The sequence below is a fragment of the Diabrotica virgifera genome, chromosome 9 (genome assembly GCF_917563875.1).
Source record: "Diabrotica virgifera virgifera chromosome 9, PGI_DIABVI_V3a".
Taxonomy (NCBI): Eukaryota; Metazoa; Arthropoda; class Insecta; order Coleoptera; family Chrysomelidae; genus Diabrotica; species Diabrotica virgifera.
In genome coordinates this window covers 159,703,703-159,728,773 of record NC_065451.1, presented here as the reverse complement: position 1 = coordinate 159,728,773, position 25,071 = coordinate 159,703,703, and the positions used below count along the sequence as shown (strand labels likewise).

Below are 25,071 nucleotides of genomic sequence, written 5' to 3'. Positions count from 1 at the left end.
TGAAGCTGAGGGGAAAATTCTATAAAACAGCCATAAGACCGGCTATGATGCACGGAACTGAATGTTGGGCAGTGAAAAAGAAAGAGGAACAACGAATGCATGTGGCGGAAATAAGAATGCTTAGATGGATGAGTGGAGTGACAAAGAAGGATAAAATTAGAAATGAGTATATTAGGGGAAGTCTAGGTGTGGCACCAATTGATGCCAAAATGAGAGAGCATAGGTTAAGATGGTTTGGTCATGTTTAACGTCGAGACGTTAATCACCCAATACGAAGAATAGCTGAAGTGCAGATTCCTGGAAGGAGTAGGAGAGGAAGACCAAAGAAGACCTGGGGGGAGACGATAAGGCAGAACATGTTGATAAAGGAGATTAACATTGCTATGACCCAAGATAGAATTGTGTGGAGAAATGGAATTAGGGAACCCGACCCCGCATAGGGATAAGGCAAAGAGAATGATGATGACGAATGATGATGAGACCACTATGCATACTATATTTCTTTACATAGGTAATTAAAATATAGGAGTGTCTTTAACTTAAATACAAATAATGTATAATGTCGATAGTAGTTACCTATATCTAGTTACTTGTCTTCATGACATTGAACTACTAGTCGAAGAAATGAAGCATTTTGACTCGCAATTTCTTCGTCCAGCATGGATGTACTTGAAATTTGCACAGAAGCTAGGGAATAGGCCAAGGATCATTTTCTATATCATGCCGCTCTACGCTAAAACTTTGGGGTGGTTGCCACTCCGTCTCGGGGGTGGCAATTTTTTATTAAATTTTAACCATGTAAATCGATGTAAAACCTAATTATAAGAAAAAAATGTTTTTTACATTTTTTTCGTAAAATTAATATTTTTCGAGTTATTCGCGGTTGAAAGTAACAGTTTTTCGACGAAAAAATCCACTTTATTAGAGAGTTTTTTTAGAATAACTCGAAAAATATTTCCTTTACTCAAAAAACTGTAGCTATCAAAATTGTGTTTTTTAGTAACACAAACTAAATTCTTTGTCTATAATATTTTTACGACCAATACAAACCAAGATACGGTATGTTAAAAGTTAGCTTTTTTCGTCAAATGTATATAATTTTAAATATTCAAAGCCAAATAACGGAAAAACTTTGCATTTTTCGAGGAAAACGTAGTTAATATTTTTTCAAGAATACAATTAGACCTTTCAAAAGAAAAAACAAAAAGTTTCTAGCATAAAAATTTAGTGACTTATGATCAAAAAAAGTTGGTACCAGCTTTTCATTATGAAAAAATCAGTGAAGACAACCCCCTAACTACCCTCCTAATTAAAAATTGGTCTTCACATTTCTGTAATTCCTTTTATATTTGTGTTATCAATAGGTCTAATTCTAGATAAATTAAAGTTTAAAGGAAAATTGATTTTTTGCAATTTCGTATTTTTCAACATTTTCTTCAAAATATCTCCGAAAATACTAGAGATACGAAAAAAATTATAGATTACATTGTAGAATTTTTTATAACTAAAATTTCTTTGTGCATAGATTTTCATTAAAATGAATAGTTAGCGAGATATAGCTGTTTAAAACCTCTATTTACGAGAAAACACCCCCTTATCGAGCCCTTTAAACCCACCCCAATTAAAAACTAAGGGACCTTACGGAATTTAATTTACATAGTCCTATAGCTCTTCAAAAATTCTACAAGATCATTTTTGAAAAAACTTTTTATCGCCAAAAATACCGGAGCTATGTTTATAAAACAAATTTTTTTTTTCGAAAAATTCGAATAGTCCGCTTATAGAGCATTTTTAATGTATATAATATGTACCACAAAACTAGTTCGTATACCGGAAGAGGACAAAAAACTATTTGGATTTGTATTTGTACATATTTGTAAATTCGTATTTTTGTGTAAATAAATGTTTTTGTAATTCTTTAATTCTACTTTTTTTTTCTGTATAGATCTATTAAATTATCCACTTATAAAAATTGCAATGTTATTAAGGGTGGTTTTTAAGGGTTGAAATATGATATTATATCCTTTAGCATAAAACAGTCATTATTTAACCGATAAAAATCAAAGCTTACCCATATTAAAGTTTACAATGTTTGTATATAATTTTTGACAATAAGGGGTAGTTTACACCCCTAAAAGAAATCAACGCCCTTGAGCATGATATAGAATATGAAGTACAGGGTGAGATGATCCTAATCTCAATTTTTTATGTAAATCGATGCAAGCCGAAATTATTCTTTTAGGATAAGTCAATTTTTTATATACAGCTCAAACAAGGTTGGTTGTAAGGGTTGCAATATTATGATATTATATCTTAAAGTACAAAACAATCATTACGTAACTAATAAGAACCAAATGTTGACAATATTAAAGTTTAAAATGTTATTTTATAATTTTTTACAATTAGGGGTAGTTTTCACCCTTAAAAACCAAAAGCGTACAACGGTTGAATATAGAAAATGAACTAGAGGGTGAAGTGAGCCTAATCCCAATTTTTTTGTACAAATCGATGCTGGACGAAAAAATAACGAGGTTTTGCCATTTTTTCAGTTTCATTTCCTGGACTATACGTTCCACCTAATGTTTTGATTTAACTTATTTGCAAATGAATCATGACGTTTGTCTAAAGATCCGTTGAAACAAGTGTAACTTATTAATACCGTTATACTTGCTGTTATGTTGTTTATAATCGTTCCCGTGTGGGTGAGCAAGCACTATATGTAAATTAAAAAAAAAAACAACATAATATAGGAGTATCTTTATTTTAAACAGGTACAAATTATTTCACATCATCAGGGCCGCCGAGAGGGATGAGCGGGCCCCGGTAAAAAGTGAAGGGCGGGCCCTCGGTAAAAAGTGGAGAGCGAAAAAAATTGTTTAATTTTTATAGAAATAAAATTATTTATAATAAATAATAAAAAACCTTTCAAATATAAATTTTATTAAATTTTGATTATATTTATAATAGTGAAAATATTTATAATACAGGTGCTTGTCGAGTTTTTTGATTGGCAAAAATGTCTCTAATTTTCGAAAGATCGCGTGATTTTGCCAAATCATTCTCAATTCACAAAGTTGATAGACAGCTAACCGATCCTGTTTCATCATTAGCTCATAGTATTTTTTATGCGAAAAAGAAAACTAAAAGGTCTTTCTGCTTCTGTGGCTGTCACCGGTAATGTGCAAAATATTCTCAACGCAATAACGATTCAAATTTGAGATGTTTAATTTTAATAAGCAAATCTATTAGAGAAAGTTGAGATTCACCAATATTATCCTTGTATATCGCTCTCAAATAAAAAATTTTATCTATCAATTCTTCACTAATGTCTTCTTTATAAAACTCGCACAATAACATACCTATATCAATTTTTTTCTTAATATTGTCATCATCTTCATCTTGGAATATCCATAGAATGTTAAATAGCGACTGAATTTTATTTTCCGCATTAAATCTTCTGTTTAAATTGCTTATTATGACAATATTAAATATTTCCCAGCGAAATATTGCGTCTGGCTCAAAATTATCGGTCGCATCACTACCAGGCCCAGGCAAATCATAAAAAATCTCACAGTTTTTCTTTATTTGATGTAAATTCTGAAATTATTCCATAATTGCTGGTAACTAATTTAGATTATTCTGATTTTTTGTAAATCTTTTAGAAGCCCTGATATATTTTTAATCTCCATAGCCATACCATAGTTTTATCTGACTGCACTGTAGTATTTGACTCCTGTGATTTATTGCGGTTAAAATTTTAAACCAAATCGATTAAAGGTCATAGTATTAAATATAGCCGAGTATTAAGTAAACGCATTATGGACATAAAGTGAAGAGAAAAAAAAAAAACGGGAAAAATTACGTCTTTGGTCGTGTCGACGTCGGGCCCCTTACATCGCCGGGCCCCGGTAAAATGTATCGGCTGTACCGCCCTCTCGGCGGCCCTGCACATCATACCTATATCTAGTTATAGTACGCGCGAATATCGGCTAGAAAAGCTTTTTCATCCTTAAAAGTAGAAAAAAATTTAATTTCTCTTTCGTACTATTTATCGTAACTTTACTAATATCTGAGTGTAGAAGTGTACTAATATCTGAGTGTACTAATATCTAAGTTCTACAATGACTAATTTACAATGATTAATTGGATGTTAAAATATCTTATCTAAAGCGGCTTTTTCTTAAACATTTATACTAAACATTGTTTCCGTTTCCACTATACTTGTCTGAGATTTATGACGTTCAGGTCTTCTCCACTAAGTATAAGTGAGCGTATTATTTATCCAGAGCTGTTTCTTCTCAATATCGTTTAGAGTATTTAGAAACATATAGTATGACAAGCTGGTTCTAAAAGTCTAAAAATATAATTTTTCACAATTAACAACCCATCGATATCAGAATAATATGAAATATAAGTCAATATTTAGAATAAGACGTAACCATATTTTTTATAAATTTACAAACAGGTTCCAATAATTTAAAAAATATAAACCAAAACAAAAAAGATAATTTAAAAAAGATAAACAAGAAGGTTGGACGGACACGAAATAGCTATCACAATCAATACATACTGTAACCACACAAGATGAATTGGAACAGACAACGGAAACATCAATAACATAAACATAGAACGAGGAGCGCGTCAAGGTTGCATTCTGTCCCCTCTACTATTTAATGTCTATGTCGAACATATATTATCAGAGCTTCTTGTATTCCATAAGAACCCCCATGAACAATTTACACCCAACATACAAATAAATTGTATCACCCTTCAGAGTTCCCAATGCTTCATATACCTGGGCAAAGAGCTAAATAGTCAGCTAGACCAATCAAAAGAAATTAGAAGACGCATTGAAATAGCAAGGTCTGGTTTCATGAATATGCTAAAAATGTTCTGTAACCCCACGCTATCAGTCACAATCAGATTTAGAACACTAAAGTGTCATGTGTGGTCTCTATTACTATATGGCTGTGAGACCTGGACATTAAAACAGTAGGACGTCAACAAACTGACTTCATTCGAATCGAAATATGGATGTACCGCCGAATGCTAAGAATAAGCTCGACCAGAAGAGCAACGAATGAAGAACTACTGGAAATACTGAACACACGTCTTCATCTGGTGAATAACATCAAAATTAGAAAGACACATCTAGGACACATAATCAGCAGCTCCAGGTAATATTAAAAGGTAAAATCGAAGGTAAAGGCGGTATAGAAATGAAAGAAAAAATCCTGGCTCCGAAACATCAGACATTGGACCCACACAACAGGGAATGACTTAATTTATCAAGCCCATGACAGAGAAGAATTTGCCATATTGATAGCCAACCTAAATAGAGAAGGCACTTAGGAGGAGGAGGAATGAACAAACAATTAAAAAAAACTAAGTTTTCAATCTAATAGTACATAAAACAACATCCAAAAATGTTACTCTACATCCTACCAGATTGAAAACAATGGGAACCTTCCAGGCTTCTACAATTTGCAAGCCATAACGGATGCTGAGACTAAGGAAGATGAGGGAATTTTACAATTTATAATTCACGTCCCATCTGCTCAGCGCGGTAAAGTTCCAACGAGATTTTTTTTTAATTTTAATTAAGTAGTTTTACATTCCATGAAGCGGTCATAGGAATCTAGATCTGCTTTTGCTAATGATGGGTAGGAAAGATACTGTGGCAGGAACACGTTATGAACCTAGAAAATATATAGGTATATTCTTTAACTGCTCAATAAAAGAACCACATTAAGTAAAATATATGGACTATCGCTCAACATAAGCAGAACGAAATAGTGATAATAACAAAGACAACTCAGGACATTCGTGAGATATACAGGAAAGTTCATCTTATCCGCCTAGGTCTCTGTACGGAAAACCACTTAAAATTTAAAAAAAAATTCTTCACAGAAAAACACAGTGCCTTTAATACTACAATCTAAAAATAATGTGAATTATACAGGGTGTTCCAAAAAAGAGTGGTATATAAAAGTTATATTTTTTCTTATGGAATGCCCCATATCTGATCACATTACTCAATTTACCTTAAAAAATAAGCTATGCTTTCATAAGGGTTCCCTATACCTAAATACAGGGTGTTTTGATTTATTTCGATTTTTATGAAAATGTAAGGTTTTAGAAAAAAATAAATATCTACGAATCTAAGAATCAGTAACAAATTCTTTCTTGGATCTTAATAATAGACTATTTAGCATACTTAGACAGATGCTTACTGCAACAAAATTTCTTACAGGTTGGTCAAAATATGAGATTGTTCTATTAACAAATTCAAGCTGCAATAACTTACTTATTTTAAATAGAACACCCTGTATCTTACTAGTCTATAGCGTAGAAAATTTACTTAGATTTCAGTTTATATAGGGTTGCCTATAGGTACCTATCTTTTTACAGGGTGGTCAAAATATTAGATTGTTCTATTAATAAATTCAAGCTGTAATAACTTACTTATTTTAAATAGAACACCCTGTATCTTACTAGCCTATCGCTTAGAAAATTTACTTAGCTTTCAATTCTTATTAGGGTTTCCTATACCTATCTCTCTTAATTTTTCAAATATTTAAAGATTTCCTAATTTGTAAACTTTAAAAATTAGAATTAAGTACCTATATCGTGGTTATGTACAACACATCACCAACACCGGCAATATACTTAAATATCTTAGTCAAGAAACTTTCGTTAATAAAATTCACATTTTTATCATTTAATCACACAGAGTGTTCTTATTTTAAATGACATACTCGATATTCTATTCTTTATAATTTAAAATCTCTTCAATTCCATGTAAGGATTCTCAATACACATGTTATTCTGTAAATATAAATTCCCATATTATTCTGTAAATACCAATTTTTACATATTTTTGTACAATAGGCTCGTTTTCGTCATAGTAGCCATTGCATTTAATTGTTTGTAACTGCGATTCAAAGATTCAAACAAAAAGTGGTGTTCTTAAATTTACTTAATAACCGTCGATTTAAAATATGGAAAATACTTATACGGAAGGAAATATAATTTAAATATCTTCCAGAATACGGTATCTAATATAGGGTGTGCAGTTTAATATAAACATTTTATTGAATGTCACATGTAGGCCAAAATCAACTAAAATAATACAACACTCTGTGTGATTACATGATAACAATGAAAATTTAATTAATGACAGTATCTTGTCTAAGTATATTGCCGGTGTTTATGATGTGTTGTACATAACCACGACATAGGTAGCTACTTAATTCTAATTATTAAGGCTTACAAATTAGGAAATCCTTAAATATTTAAAAAATGAAGGAAGATAGGTATAGGAAACTCAAATAAGAATTGAAAACTAACTAAATTTTCTACGCGATAGACTAGTAAGATACAGGGTGTTCTATTTAAAATAAGTAAGTTATTACAGCTTGAATTTGTTATATAGAACAATCTCATATTTTGACCACCCTGTAAGAGAGTTTGTTACAATAATCATCTGTATAAGTATTCTAAATAGTCTATTATTAAGATCCAAGAAAGAATTTGTTACTGATTCTTAGACTCGTAGATATTTATTTTTTTTTCTAAAACCTTACACTTTTATAAAAATCGAAATAAATCAAAACACCCTGTATTTAGGTATAGGGAACCCTTATGAAAGTATAGTTTACTTTTTAAGGTCAATTCAATAATGTCATCAGATATAGGGCGTTCCATAAGGAAAAATCTAACTTAGATATACCACAATTTTTCTTTTTACGCACCCTGTATAATTTAAATTATTTTTAGATTGTAGTATTAATGGCCCTGTATATTTCTGTGAAAAAATTTTTAAAAAATATTAAGTGGTTTTCCGTACAGACACCGAGACAGATAAGATGAACCACCCTGTATATGTACAAAATCAGCCTATTGAAAGAGTAAGAGAATTAAAATACCTAGGTACAACCATTAATGAAAACAATGACAGCTCTCAAGAAATCCGAATCAGAATCGAACAGGCCAGAAGCACATTTACAAGAATAAAGGGGTTTCTGTGCTGTCGAGACTTAAGTGTTGTCACTGTGTTAAAAATACGACTGCTGAGCTGCTATGTGCTAAATCCGAATTATACTACGGGATCGAAGCGTGGATACTGAAGAAAATTGACGTGAGGAGACTGGAGGCATTTGAGATGTTGATGTTGTGACGATAATATAATTTTATCGTCTAGAGTACGCCAATGAATTAAGTAAAACCTGTTTTTGTACCGTCTCGGACGTTATAAATGTCGGAACGAAAAGCCTAGTTGATTATTATTCTTGGAGCGTTGATAGAAGAATCATAAACAACAACGAGGTATAAGAGGTGAGTTATCCCGACTATTTTCCGCCGTCGTTTTGGTGTTCTGAACGAATCCGACGGTTTTTCCTTTTACCTATCCTTATACGAGCGGTGATCGTATTTCCCTACATGTCTTTTCCTCTGGCGAGCTGAGCGAGATTTTCTCTCCTTATACGTCCATTTCATATTAATAAAAGTAATTCCTAATCCACGCGATCGTAAATATCATTCATTCATGTACAAAATATCGTCACATCGACCCGAACCGAAAGCTCGATGCGTAGATTATAAATATATTTTATTAACGAAATTAACGAGTAATTAAGGCTTATTATCTTTTGTATGTTTTGATTCCAAATAAAAATGTCTTAAAAAGTGAACTTTTATCTTCGACTGATTTTGTTACCTTGAGCAACAAATGCAACGACCACGTTGACCGAAGAGCACTGAAGATCTAAGCAGTGGCATAGCTGAAGATTGGCGGCCCCCCCGCGACAATCTTTGTGGGACCCCGTAATTGGCATCACATATAAATTTTAATATTACCACTTCACAAGTTACTTTGTCTATGTATTATTTATATGATCTGTAAGTTTCATCGGTTCAAAGTACTTCGTTTTGAAAAAGCTGTACTTAAAATGGCTTGAACGAGTAACTAATCACGAGTTTAGGCAAATTTTGAACAGCCATAGCATAACCAATTTTTGTCTAACAAGAAAACAAAAAATTAAAAATATTCAGAAAAGCAAAACGTATATTTTATTACTCTTTGAGATTTTTGGTATTTGATTCAGTGAATTTGTACTCTACGAGCTCCCTAGTGGGAAAGTTTTGGGGTAGTTCTGATTTAATTCATTATATATGGATTTTGGGCTGCTGGATCTGAATAATATGAGGTTTGTGGACAAAATTTCTTGCCGGAACATTGACAAAATCGCGAGAAAATCGAAAAATTTCAGCTTTTTTCCGCTTTTTTGCTCAAATCTCGAAAACTATTAACTTTTAGTAAATGGTCTGTTAACAGAAATTAAAATACTTAAAATTATCTACAAATATCAGTATTTACTTTTTTTTCAGACGAACTGTTCGGTCTAAAGTGCAAGTTGAAAATTGCCAATTTTTAACGGTCTCGGCAAAACCCACTTTTTACATTCCAAAACTTCAGTTTTTATTAGAATACTGCTATTTGATAAATTTCTCCTAGTTTTCTGTACAAATAATAAATGTTAGTTCATAATATGAATATGGTATGTCCCTTCTCACAGCTTCCATGAATCCATTCCATCCTAAAATACCGAGAATGTCTTTGCTTTTCCCTTAGAGCCACAGAAGATCAGGCACAGATGGAGTCACAATTTCAGTTGGTGTGAACATTCCCTTCGGATCTTGATTTCTGATAAACCTTGAGGTTTTGTCCTTTGAAAATGTATTAGTTGAACAGCTCTCTGACTTCCATAAACCTCAGGTGCGGGTTTAGATTTTAGCCGAGGAATGGATTAGTTAGGAGCTATTGCATGTTTTGGTGCAATACAAGAAATGCCACCCATGACGTAAAAAGTGTGGTATCCGTCTATTGTATGTACGTTAACCCTTTCTATCCCAACGCTGCATATTATATATGTTTTTGAAAAAGTGGGTCTGTATTCCCAGCCGCCTTATATATACGTTTAAGGTGTTATGGTCTCAATTTACCAAAGCCGAAAATATGCGTTGCTTATAAAATTTTAGACTCATTGGTGTCCCAATGCCGCAGAAATATATCCGAAAATGTTAGATTATTGTTCCCAAAGCCTCAAAATGTTGGCACCTAAGACAGGTCATGCGGACCCATTGCCGTATATATTTGTTCACATATTTTAGATATATGCTATATTGTAGCACTGGTGGCAACGCTTATAGCCACACAAAAGAAAACTTTTAATGTTAATTTACATTAAATTATTTTTTTAAGTTAGTTACATTTTTTCAAGTTGGTTTGGCTCTCTGATGAGCACTTTTGAAAAGAAAACGTTTAAGTTGGTTAAAAAAAACTCATTAAAAAACATGTTTTGGTCATTTATTTGTTTATTTATATGCGGCGTATGTATAAGGCAATGGGACTCTAAGCATGAAAAAACCTTTGGGATTGAGGGACCAACATGCAAATTAAGGCCTTGCATAGAAAGGGTTAAAATCAGCGTTTTCGTACACCTGTTGTTTAAAGCACGACTGGTCAATTTTTTGCGGGTCGCCTGCGATTGCTGACACTTCCAGATAAGCAACGCGCTTGCTCAAAGTCTTGTAGCGGCGGTAAGGCCTAGATAGTTGGTCTCACCATTCTTTGAAGGGTTGGCCGTTTTCTCTACAAAAAGTACGGCTCAAGAAAATAGGTTGATATAGGTTTTTTGTTTTAATGGACCTCTTTGGTTTTTTGTTCCTCTTATATGGGAGCTGTTCGCCTGGAAGTGTCAGCATTCGCAGGCGATCCGCAGAAAATTGACTTGCCGTGCTTTACACAGCAGGTGTGCGATAACGCTGATTTTAACGTACATACAATCGACGAATACCACACTTTTCACGTCATATGTGGCATTTCTTGTATTGCACCAAAACATGCAGTAGCTCCTAAGCAATCCATTCCTCGGATAAAAAAGAAATCCGCGCCTGAGGTTTATGGAAATCAGGGAGCTGTTCAACTAATTCATTTTAAAAGGACAAAACCTCAAGGTTTATCAGAAATCAAGATAACAGATCCGAAGGAAATGTTCACACCAACTAAAACTGTGACTCCATCTGTGCCTGATCTTCTGTGGCTCTAAGGGAAAAGCAGAGACATTCCCGGCCTCTTAGGACGGAATCGACTCATGGAAGCTGTCACAAGAGACATACCATACCTATGAACTAACATTTATTATTTGTACAGAAAACTAGGAGAAATTTATCAAATGACAGCATTCTAATAAAAAATAAAGTTTTGGAATGTAAAAAGTGGGTTTTGCCGAGACCGTTAGAAATTGGCAATTTTCAACTTGTACTTTAGACCGAACGGTTAGTCTGAAAAAAAAGTAAATAGTGATACTTGTAGATAATTTTAGGTACTTTAATTTCTGTTAACAAACCATTTACTAAAAGTTAATAGTTTTCAAGATTTGAGCAAAAAAGCGGAAAAAAAGCTGAAATTTTTCGCTTTTTTCGCGATTTTTTCAATGTTCCGTCAAGAAATTTTGTCCGCAAACCTCATATTCGGATTCAGCAGCCCAAAATCCATATATAATGAAAGAAATCAGAACTACCCCAAAACTTTACTAGTAAAAACAATTCTATTGGATCAATTCCTAATTGTTTTTAAGTTAATTCCATAAACAATAACGATTTTTTTCAAAATTAAAAAAAAAATATTTTATTTTAAACCCAATTTTTTTCAAAATTGAGCACTTTGAACCAATGAAACTTATAGATAATATAAACAATACATAAGTAAAGTAACTTGTAAAGCGGTAATGATCAATTTTATTTGAGAAGCTAATTAAGGGGTGATTTTCGCCATTTTTTTTTCCAAAAAATAAAAGCGACCAACAGTATTTTAAGCGTAACTCACTTACTGTGAATGTTAGAAGTTTTTTTAAAAAACAAAAATAAACCTTTTTTTAAACACTTTAAAAAGTTGTAATTAATTTTCCCCGAAAAGTGCTCCGTTTTTTTGGTTATATCCACGAGCTTTTTCAAAAAGTTGAAGGACTGTTATTTCAGAATGCAAAAGTTTTGATGTTCGATGAATAAAGTTAAGTATTTTAGATTGAATAGTAATGTGAACGGCAAATTCAAAACTATTCATGTGCTCTAATAATGTATTAGCTTTTAATTTTTCAGTTTTTTGATAGCAATGAAATTTTCGTTAACGATTTCATTACTTGTCAGAAAGCTCGACGCAAGGTAATAAGAGCATCATGTCTGGATAACAACCGATTTTCACATAACCTTTTAGTGTTGGCAAACGCGATGAATCCAAAGTCATAATACTTAGTAGATCCCATCTTTTAATACTTGCACTAAAAAACATACAATATCTTAATTATATCGTAAAAAAACAACTCATATACACCAGCAACGTCATCATTCAACACTAGGTTCAGATTATAGGATGCACAATGAACATAGGAAACTGTTTTTTCAATGTCAGTTATGCGCTTTTGTACACCTGAATATACACCACTCATAACGCTTGCCCCCTTTCCTCTGCAGTTGTGTACGGAAAGGTGCTTTGATTGTATAAATTTTAAAATTTCATTTACAGGACCTTCTGCACTTCTGATTTGGAAGGTAAATTATTTTCATCGCAAGATATTTTCACATACCGAAAAATAAAACTAAGCTGATCGTGATTTGAAATATCTTGAGTGGTATTAAGAATTATTGAATAAAATCATTTTTTTTTAAATAAATTAATCGATTTGTTTTCAGTTTTTCAACAAGCCAGCAAATTTATAACTTCGTTTTGTATTTGGGAGCTCAAGTAATTTGTTTAAGGTATTGTTTTTATAGTAGTAAGTAGTATTATAGTAAGTGGTAGCGGGTAGATACTTCTCTGCGATCCCGGCAGGGAATAGATCTACTTCAGGAATAGCACACCTGCCCACGCGAGCTCATGGATTTCCCCAGCATCCCTTCACCGGGGAAACCATGTCCTATCCCAAAGCAATCCCATCTCCACCCTTTCCTCCCTCCACATCCAGTCCAACTCGCCAACACGCACTAGCCAAGCGTGGCGTTTTAATGGCTTAAAACCCCAAAGGCAAATTTTCATGAAAGACGATAGTACTGAACGGCCCTCAGTCTCCGGCCGCTCCAATACCCCCAACCAAGGTAGCGGATGGAAAAGGGTTGGAGCAGAGGGTGCTAAGAATCCCCGGAAAAGATCAGGCTACCACAAAGAACGACAAATGCATATCACCTCATACAATGTTAGAACCCTTATATCGGACCAGAAAATGATGGAACTGGAGGAAGAGCTGAAAACAATAAAATGGGACATCATCGGCCTCAGCGAAATCAGACGAAGAGGAGAAGCCCAAATTACTCTTAAATCGGGACATTTATTTCATTTTAGAGGAGAAGAAGACACTTCACACGGTGGAGTAGGATTTATTATACATAGAAAACACACCCAAAATATAACTAAAATTAACAGCATAAGTCCCAGGATTGTATACCTCATCTTCAAACTAAATGCAAGATATAACCTTAAGATAATCCAGGCATATGCTCCAACGACAAGCCACTCCGATGAAGAAATTGAAAAATTTTATGATGACCTAGAAACAGCATTACATACTACACCAGCATATTATACAATAATTATGGGCGACTTTAATGCGAAAATTGGCTTCAAACAAGATGATGCAGAAGTAGCAATGGGCAAGTATGGGTATGGCGACAGAAATGAACGAGGACAAAGACTGCTTAATTTCTTACACCAGGAAAATTTATCCATGATGAACTCTTTTTTCGATAAAAAGCCTCAGCGTAAATGGACATGGATAAGCCCAGATGGCAGTGTCAAAAATGAGATAGATTTTATCATAACAAACAGAAAAGAAATCATTAAAGACATTGAAATACTTAACAAATTTTCGGTAGGAAGCGACCACAGATTAATCCGAGCAAAGATACGATTAAATGTCAATTTCGAAAGAACCAAGATGATCTTCAAAACACGAAAGACGAAATGGATTCCCCCAGGAAACAACAACCTCTATGAAGATGTACTAACCAGACGTATACAAGACCTTGAAAACGACATAGAAGACATTGAACAAGCAAATAATGTCATAACGAAAGCACTAAAAGAAACAGAAAGGGAGTGCTGCCCGACTGTCGTGACCCATAAAGAAAAATTAAGCCAAAATACCAAAGAGTTAATAAGTAAAAGAAGACAATTGACGGAAAAATACGACTCCAACTACACAACACTGAAGAAATTAAATAAAGATATCCACCGATCAATCCGAAAAGACATAAGAGAAAACAACACAAGAGAAATAACTCACATAATTCAAGAAAACAAAGGTTTAAAAGTTTTGAGGCGTAATACGAATAACATCGGTAACAAAAATATGTACAAAATCAGAAACAAAGATGGCAACATTGCCACGGATAAAGCCGAAATCCTCAAGGTTGTCGAATCGTTTTATCGCGAAATGTATGAGAGCACCAACGAAAGGCAAGATCAGCCCCTGCCCAAAATCACAAACCAGGGATCAGAATTAATGCCAGAAGTAACACCACATGAAGTTAAAAAGGCACTTTCAGAAATGAAAAATAATAAATCCCCTGGCGATGACGGAATAGTAATCGAAGCAATCAAACAAGGTGGAAATAAAATTATCCAGGCTTTGGCCAAACTTTTCACCCAATGCATTTACCAAGGAAAAACTCCTTCTCAATGGAACAATGCAGTCATTGTTTTATTACACAAAAAGGGTGACATAACAGATCTGAAAAACTACCGTCCTATCAGTTTGCTATCACACATATATAAACTTTTCACAAAAATTATCAAAAAAAGACTGGAGGCTAAGTTAGACTTCTATCAACCTAGAGAACAAGCTGGATTTAGATCTGGATATAGCACTAACGACCACTTACTGGTAATAAAAAATCTAATAGAGAAGTCTGCGGAATACAACAAACCATTGGCACTGATATTCGTGGACTACGAGAAAGCATTTGATACCATAAGCCAGCAGAAAATGTTAAAAGCATTGACAGAATGCCGAATAGACCATCGCTACATTAACATGATCAAATATATCTACCAAACGGCAACGGCTAGCGTAAGACTGTCTGAACAACAAACAAATACATTCTGTATACAGCGAGGAGTACGGCAGGGAGACACCATCTCACCAAAGCTGTTCACAACCCTTTTAGAACACACATTTAAGAAGGCAGATCTAAACGAATATGGTATCAATATAAATGGAGAGAAGCTCAGTCATTTGAGATTCGCAGATGACATTGTCCTTATAGCCGATCGTATGGATGATGCAATAATAATGTTGAACAAATTATATTACGCTTCCTTAGAGGTCGGACTAAAGATTAATATCAACAAGACGCAAATAATGACTAATCTGGTGCTAAATCGTAATATTGTTGTTGATGGAATGGATATTGAGCAGACTACATCTTATAAGTACTTAGGACATGAAATTCGGTTGGGACGAGATAACCAGACGTGCGAACTCCCACGTCGCATAGGATTAGCCTGGGCAGCGTTTGGTAAACTTAACTATGTATTTAAATCGGACTTGCCCATATGCCTCAAAAGGAAAATCTTTGACCAATGTGTGTTGCCTGTACTCACTTATGGAGCCGAAACATTAACACTAACAAAAAAGGTAGTGAACAAGATTCGCGTAACTCAGAGGGCTATGGAGCGCCAGATGTTGGGTGTCTCCCTGAGAGACCGAATCCCAAACGAAGAAATACGCCGTAGAACAAAAACAACAGACGCTGTCGAAAAAATCGCGTCGCTTAAGTGGAATTGGACAGGACACGTCGCCAGATTGCCAGACAACCGATGGACAAAACGTATTGTCGAGTGGAGGCCGCGAGAAGAAGCACTACGGAGCAGAGGACGCCCACTAACCAGATGGGCCGATGATTTGAAACATGTTGTCGGTAACTGGATGCAAGCCGCACAAAATAGAGATGAATGGAAAGAGCTGAAGGAGACCTATGTCCAGCAGTGGACGCGTACGGGTTGATGATGATGATTGTTTTTATCGATTAATTTAGCGAAAACAGGATCATATTTAGCTAATAAAAGAACCACCGACAGAAATTATTAACTTTCTGGGATTTACTTTCATCTAAACTACCAACCTGTCCACGCAACTCTAAATTGCACCCGGAAAGAGTAAGAGTTACGTCAATTATCCGCTTCATTACTTCCTTCCAAATTCCCTGTTTTGGTGCTTGTCAGGAAAATATGTTTTGGTCCCCAATTTAAATAAAGTAGAGGTATTAAGCTTGACGGCTTTAAGGGCCCCTCCTAACGCTGGGGCCCCCGCCTTGTGGGCCCTGCGGGCCTGTCAGCTACGCCACTGGATCTAAGGGGTAGATAGAATAAGAAACGTAGAGGTAATGAGTTGTATGCATAAAGAAGTAGGTATTACTAAGTAAATAAGTATTTCTAACAATTATGAGAAGAAATCTGAGACATATGAGACAGGTGATGAAAGGAGATAAATATCTAATACTTCAGGCCAAAATGCAAGGAAAAATCCAGGGAAAAAGATTCATAGGAAGAAGACGTAACTCATCTCTGAAAAACTTTAGGGAATGGTTTGGATTTCCCAAAAGTAAAAATTTCTAGACGGCACCTATAGTACCTACAGTCATTGAAGCTTTTTTAGCTCAGAAATTTTTTATTAGGAACAGATTTAAATGAAATTTTGAAATTAGGCTTATCCTACTCTTAACTTCAAAAGTGATATTGACCCGAACTCCGTTTTCACCCTGAGGGTGGTTGCCACCCCTTTTCGGTGGTGGAAATTTTTTTTCAAAATAACCTCAGATATCGATAAAAGACCTAATTTTAAGCAAAAAATGTTGTATAAAGTTTTTTCAAAAACCCAATCTTTTCAAGTTATTGGCAATTGAAAATTCGGAATTTTCTCACGATTTTCAACAGATTTTTTTGCAAAATCTCCAAAAATATGCATTTTAGCGATAATATTATACTCCAAAAAATTGTAGCAGGTAAAAAAATTAACAAATTGGTTTTTTAAAGAGTGCAATATTAAGCGAGATATTGAAAATCAAAGCCGTTTTTTATTTTGTGTGAAATTGATGTATTCAATGGCATTTAGCGGAGAGCGAATAAACTTTATGCATGCTAATGGGAAAGGATTTTAAAGTGCTTAAAATAAGCTTTAAAATAACTACTGTTAAAAGTCTTTTGTATGTAAAATGAGTGAGCTGTAATGAAAAAAAGAGGAACATCTAATGGTTTTTGGTTTTCATAAGTGCCATTTCCACCAAAATTAAAATTAATCGTATTCCGTCTTAAATTAACTTTAATATAAAGAGTTTAATGGATTCTAGCAGTTTCGATGCTTTGGAACACCTATTTTTTTTTTTGAAAAAATCACGATTTTTAAGAAAAAATTTTTTTTCGAATTTAAAAAAAAACCAACTTTTTTCATAATATCTCAAAAATAATGAAAGATACGTAAACAAGTGTAATAGTAAGAAAAATAGTAGTAATAGTAGTAAAAAAAATAGACAAAACTGTTGCTTTGTTTGTTTTTCCTATCACACAAAAATTGGCGAAGATATGATTGATTAAAAAGCGCGCGGTAGCCCAACCAACCACAGGCTCTCAAGAGCCGAGAACTCTCTCGAGGCCCTTTGACCCTTCACCGTTTCAAAATAAAAGATTTTTTACTACATATTATACTGAAAAAAGTTGTAGCTCTTTTAATTACTTTCAAAATGGTTTTTTATAAGTTGTGATAGATTCACAATTGAACGTGAATTTTTGGAAGGTAAGTATGTGTATTGTTGGTGGTGTACTATGCGTGCTCCATTCTTCCATTTTAAATGTATAATCATACATATTCAATGTTTTCATTTAGGGTTAAAGGGTTTTAAGGGTTAAAGAACTTGAGCATATGATTTTCTAGCATAGCTTTTTCGAGAACGTGGAATGATATTTTAATCCTTTTTAGTTTATCAAAAGAAATTTTTTATAAAATTTTTAATCGAGGGGTTGATTTAAGGTTGAAAGGGGTTAACAATTAAATAATTAAGATAGAGAATGTAAAACATTATTTACTCTATATTTAAGTCTTCTTGTCAAACCAAATTAATTTTTTGTAAATTTTTTTCTATTTAGGGATTGTTTTTAAGGGTTAAAAGGGGGTTAACAATATGATAATTGTGATAGAGAACGTAAAATATCATTTTCTATGGATGCTATACAATGTGCAACTTCTCTCACTACTTACATACATACATTCAAAACGAAAAATTTCTCAGGCTGTGAGGAAAGTCGACCATTGCAGTGAGAAATATTTTTTCTCACGGATTCCATACGTAGAAACGCGGTTTCCCTGGTAACGTGTACAATACAAACACAAATATTTTTGTCAAATAAAATGTGTCAAATCAAAACTTACCAGGAATGACCTTTCAAAACTGTTCAAATATAACTGGTAACTATAATTTTAAATAAATAAAAGTATATAAATATTAAGAATATTAAATACCTACATGTGTGTATAATATGTATATTATTTCTATTTTGGCATATAATCTACATAAAAGCACCTAAATGATTTAATTTTGAAGTTTGAACTCTTGACAAAAACGCATCCATAGAAAAGTAAAGTGTACAACACGTGAGAAAACGACATATTTCTCCCTCGCTTCAACTCGCTTAATTTGAGGCACTCGCCTCGTACCTCGGCTCGTGCAAACAAACTACTGCGCTCGTGAGAAATATGTCTTTTTTCTCTCTTATTGTACAATATAGTATTATTACTCTATATTTAAATCTTTTCATGTCATACTAAATTAACTTTTTGTAAATTTTTTCGATTTAGGGGTTGTTTTCAAGGGGATGAAAATGAGTTTAACATGAGGTTATTCTGTTAGAAAACACTTCACAATGTCACTCTTTATTATTAAACACGTTTTCTGGCGATAAAATGGCTCAATGTCAATTTTTACATTAAGGGGTTGTTTTCACCCCTTAATAAAAAATGGAGTTCGGGTCAATATCACTTTTGAAGTAAAGGGTAAGAGATAAGCCTAATTCCAAAATCTCATGTAAATCGGTTCATAGTAAAAAATTTCGGAGGTAAAAACGTATTTTACGCTTCAATGACTGCAATACTGAAGAAGAACAAGATTCTTAAAAAAATTATGAAGGAAACGTACATATACAGGGTGTCCAGAAACTCTCCCGACAAACGAATACTGGAGATTCTTTAGATAATTTGAAGACAATTTAACCCAATTCACCTAGTTCGAAAATGCTTCCTAAGGGAGATAGAGCCCTTTGAAGATGGCGTCATGGTATTAGTTTTGCTTAAATATCTCCAGAACACTTCTACTTAGAAAAACGAAAACTGGTACACTTATTTATCTTGTAGAGATAAATCAATTAAATTAATTACGAATTTCTAGTACCAGTCATAGGCGCCCGTCCTGGGTCGGGTAACGGTTACTTTATCATATAACTTTTTTATCTTTAACTTCTAAGCATTTTTTATGCTGGATTAGTAAATTGTAAGGTATTCTAGTACTAAAAGGTACTCTTGCTTTAAGTCGGTAGGACGCACCGTTTTCGATGAAAATCAATTTGAAAATTTTTCATTTGTTGAATTTGAAAAAAAAAACTATTTAGAAAAACGAAAAGTGGTACGTTTATTTATCTTCCAGAGATAAATCGATTTCCTTAGTTGCAAAATTCTATTACCGGTCATATACGTCCGTTTTGGGTACGTCAATGGTTATTTTATCGCATAAATTTTTTGTCTTTAATTTTTAAGCATTTTTGACATTTGATGATTAAATTATGAGGTTTTCTAGTACTAAAAGTTACTATTACTTTAAATCAGTAAAATACACCATCTTTTTTTGACAAAAATTTTCAAATTTTTTTCAAATTTAATCAACGAAAAATTTTCAAATTGATTTTTCTAGAAAACGGTGCATCCTATCGCATTAAAGCAAGAGTACCTTTTAGTACTAGAATACCTCACAATTTATTAATCCATTGTCAAGAAGGTTTAGAAGTTAAAGACAAAAAAGTTATGCGATAAAATACCAGTTACCCTACCCAAAACGGGCGCATATGACCGGTACTAGAAATTCGCAATTGATGGAATCGATTTATCTCTGGAAGGTAAATAAGCGTACCAGTTCTCGTTTTTCTGAATAACAGTGTTCTGGAAATATGTAACAAAAACTAATTCCCAGACGCCATCTTCAAAGAGCTCTAGCTCCCTCAGAAAGCATTTTCGGACTAGGTGAATTGGGTTAAATTGTCTTAAAATTACCTGAAGAATCTCCTGTCTTCGTTTGTCGGGAGAGTTTCTGGACACCCTGTATAAATATTAATAAGCTTATTAAAAGTATGTCTTATGACCCAAAGAGGGTTTTTTTTCTTAATTACTTTAATTTTCCACTTAGATAAATTTATATTTTTTAACCGAAGGGGCACACTGATGGACACAGAGGAAGATAAAGAAAACGAAAAAGTTAACACTTACAGCTGCACATGTAGCAAAACTCAATTCCAAAATTTTTCTTGCGCTCATTTTTGTACTCTTATTACCTCTCATTATTACCATCCGCAGAGCAAATCTTATTGATGGATTATTATGCTGGTACCAATTTACAGAGAAACATTTATAACTCAATTTATCAGCCTAAAAATAGAAAAAAATTATAAAATGTTAAAAGTTTTAATATTATATTAAACTAAATGAGATTCGACTTTGCTCTTGTCTTAGTAGACGAAGCAACGAAGCATTAAACCTAGGAATTTTGTGCAGTAAGATGAATCGTCATGTAACTTTTTGCATTCGATTAGAGAGAGTGTCAGGCAACTTTGTGAACTAAATTCATCTAGGTCAAAAATTTTTGTGCATAAGAAAATGCATTTTAAAAGTGCATCTCGAAGAGGTGAAAATGAAAAATTTAGAACTCGGGAAATATTGATGGAAATGAGTTGAATTTTTATAATCGGGGGTTTTGCGGATCGCTGAGCACGAATTTCATATCGGCGATGGTCTCCAAGGTACCTGGTGCCCACGGTGGAACTCGTCGCCTAGAGTTTTACATTATAATCATTAAAAATCAGTCAATACCCATTACTCGGGGGGTTTTGGGGTCGCCGGCCACGAATTTAGTGTTGGCGATGGTCTCCAAGATACCTGGTGCCCAAGGTGGAACTGGTCTCCTGGAGTGTTATGTTATAATCATTTAAAATCAGTCAATAACCATTACTCTGAGGGTTTTGCAGGTCGCTGAACAAGACTTCATGTGGTCGATGGTCTCCAAGATACCTGGTGCCCAGGGTGGAGCTCGTCGTCTGGAGTATTATGTTATAGTTATTCCAAATCATTTAAAACCATTACGCGGGGAGTTTTGGGGGTCGCTCAGCACGAATTTCATGACAGCGATGGTCTCCTGTGTACCTTATGCCCAGGGTAGAACTCGTCGCCTGGAATTTTATGTTATAATCATTCAAAATCAGTCAATAACCATTACTCTGAGGATTTTGGGGGACGCTGTTCGATGTGTTCGATGGTCTCCAAAGTACCTGGTGCACAAAGAGGAACTAGTCGTCTGGAGTTTTATGTGATAATTATTACAAATAATTTAAAACCATTACTCGGGGAGTTTTGGGGGTCGCTGAACATGAATTTCATGACGGTGATGGTCTCCAAGGTACCTGGTGCCCAGGGTGGAACTCGTCGCCTCGAGTTTTATGGTATAATCATACAAAATCAGTCAATAACCATTACTATGAAGGTTTTAGTGGTCGCTGGGCACCAATTTCCTATTGGCGATGGTCTTCAAGGTAGGTATACAATGATCTAAAAAATACGTGTTAAATTAAATGTTAGTGTACGTAATCATAATCAATTTGTATAATATAATGAGAAAATTAATAAAAAATAAAATAAAATAAAAATATATATTTACTTACTTGAAGTTACACAAATTTCTCTCTTCCGCAATTTCGAAAACCAAAATTATAAAACAGCGCAGCTATAGACTGTAGATAATGAAAATTCCTTTAATACCAATCTTAAACGGCTTGATATTATCATATTATAATATTATTATTTATTCTGTAATTAACAAAACTAATAAGTATAAAATATATGACTTTTTCAAAACTCCAACATTAAAAACTTACTTTGCTTTAAATACGGTATCACCTTAGATGTTTTTTTATAATTAATTAAAAAATTTTAAAAGAACAGAACTACATAAAACTGTAGCTTGGAGGTATTCACATATATACTATGCTTTGTTTTTAAACCAGAAGCAGTAAAATAAAAAGAAGACAATGACGTCGACTTTGCAAAGTAACAAGACACTTACTCAACACACACACTACACATTACACCTGAGTTAGTGATAAGTTATACAATTACGTGGCTAAAAGTTCTAGTTCGAAACCAAGGCCAGAATCAGAGAAAAAAAACTAAAAAGACAGATTCACACCCAAGAAAGTAAATAGAAAAATCACCATATACATCTTCTTTTTTGGTTGATCATATCGGCCTTCGACGGTAATCCATCAACATTATATTATACTAATACGTCGCTAAAGAGTTCTAAAAACCACTGTTTTTTTTATATAAAAGCAAACTAGAAACCTAAAAATTAAAATATTACCGCAGAAAACACAAAAAATCGCTGATATAACTTAATTACCCTTGAAATGCCAATTATGTCACAATTTCATAAATGTCGTTCTGAAGCTATTTCCTTGTGGCATTTTTATAATTACGTATTTTTTATGGGAAATAAGCCACAATTTTACTAAAAAATGAATTTATTAACGTTTCGAAGCCCAAATCGGGTTTCGTTGTCAAAATACAAAATACTATTATTTTTATTATTATACTATTATTACAAAATACAATAGTATTTTGTATTTTGACAACGAAACCCGATTTGGGCTTCGAAACGTTTAATAAATTCATTTTTTAGTAAAATTGTGGCTTATTTCCCATAAAAAATACGTAATTATTCATAAATGTCATTAGTGTCAAAATTTAACGACAACTGCTTTAAAAGCTACAAAATTTTAAAATAATTTTTAAATAGGTAATTTTTTAGGATATAATATAAAAGTGTTTTAAGAAAAATTATTAATGAAAAATATATTTAGCTACCTCTAAAACACCGAAGTAATGGATATTGACTGATTTTGAATGAACATAACATAAAACTGCAGGCGACGAGTTCCACCCTAGGCTCCAGGTACTTTGGAGACCATCGCCGACATGAAATTCGTACTCGGAGACACCAAAACCCCCCGAGTAATGGTTATTGACTGGTTTTGAATGCTTACAACATAAAACTTCAGGCGACGAGTTTGACCCTGGGCACCAGGTAAATTAGAGACCATCGACGACATGAAGTTTGTACAAAGCGACCCCCAAAACATCCATATTAATGGTTTTTCACTGATTTTGAATAATTATGACATAAAACTCCGGGCGACGAGTTGCACCCTGGGAACCAGGTACCTTGGAGACCACCGCCAACATCAAATTGTGCTTAGCGACTCCAAAAACCCCCGAGTAATGGTTATTGACTGATTTTGAATGGTTATAATATAAAACGCTAGGCAGCGAGTTCCAACCCTTGGCACCAGGTACCTTGGGCACCATCGCCGACTTGAAATTCGTACTCAGGGATCCTCAAAACCACCAGGGTAATAGTTTTTGACTAATTTTGAATAATTATAACTAAAAACTCCTGGCGACGAGTTCCACTTTAGGCACCAGGTATCTTGGAGACCATCGTCGACATTAAATTGGTGGTCAGCGACCCCAAAAACTGCCGTGTAATGGATATTGACTGATTTTTAATTATTATAACATAAAACTCCAGGCGACGAGTTCCACACTGGGCACCAGGTACCTTGGAGACCATCGCCGACATGAAAATCGTACTCAGAGACTCCAAAACTCCCAGGGTAATAGTTTTTGTCTGATTTTGGATAATTATAACTAAAAACTCTAGGCGACGAGTTCCACCCAGGGCACCAGGTATCTTAGATGCCATCGCCAACATTAAATTCGTGGCCGGCGAGCCCAAAAACCCCCCGACTAATGGATATTGACTGATTTTTAATGATTTTAACATAAGACTCTAGGCGACGAGTTCCACCGTGGGCACCAGGTACCTTGGAGTCCATCGCCGATATAAAATTCGTGCTCAGCGATCCCCAAAACCCCCGAATATAAAAATTCAATTCATTTCCGTCAATATTTTCCAAGTTCTAAATTTTTAATTTTCACCTCTTCGAGATGCACTTTTAAAATGCATTTTCTTATGCACAAAAATTTTTGCCCTAGATGAATTTAGTTCACAAAGTTGCCTGACACTCTCTCTAATCGAATGCAAAAAGTTCTATGACGATTCATCTTACTGCACAAAATTCCTAGGTTTTGGGCTTTTTAGTGCTTCGTTGTTTCGTCTATAGTCCAAGTAATAACGTTTAAAATAGGACAAAACCTTCCAATTTTTACAGAACGGATCGATTTGCTTGAAAATTTGAGAACAACTAGTGGATAGTCCAAGGATCAAAATCTATATGAGGCCGAAAGGCGCTTTTACCATGGGGGTGGTTGCCACCCCACCTCGGGGGTGAAAATTTTTTATTGTGTTTTGACCGCAAGAGTTGGTAAAAACATTCATTTTCAGCAAAAAACGTTCTATACATTTTTTTGATAAAATTAATAGTTTTCGATTTATTCGCTATCGAAAGTATTAGTTTTATACCAAAAAAAAATCAATGTTTTTAATTCTTCTAGTTTTCTTCTAATAACTCAAAAATTTTCGTTTTATCAAAACAACTTTGCTTAACAAAAATATACCTTGTGAAAAAAGAAACAAAACCATTTTTTTAAATTTTCTTTAAGACCAATAGTAATCAAGCTATACTTTATTGTGTGTTAGCTCTTTAAAAAAATTTAAAGTATTTAAAAATATCTATTTCCAGACATAAAA

General features: G+C 33.8%; 1 protein-coding gene across 1 annotated transcript in view; it reads right to left on the bottom strand.

Annotated features, from left to right (window-relative positions):
• The window catches only part of LOC126891555 (uncharacterized), a 35,896-nt gene that overhangs the window by 3,844 nt on the left and 6,981 nt on the right, over positions 1-25,071 (bottom strand). Inside the window, exon 2 of the mRNA XM_050660731.1 lies at positions 20,580-20,738. Coding sequence (XP_050516688.1) covers positions 20,580-20,738 — 159 coding nt within the window. The remainder of the gene's footprint in view (positions 1-20,579; positions 20,739-25,071) is intronic.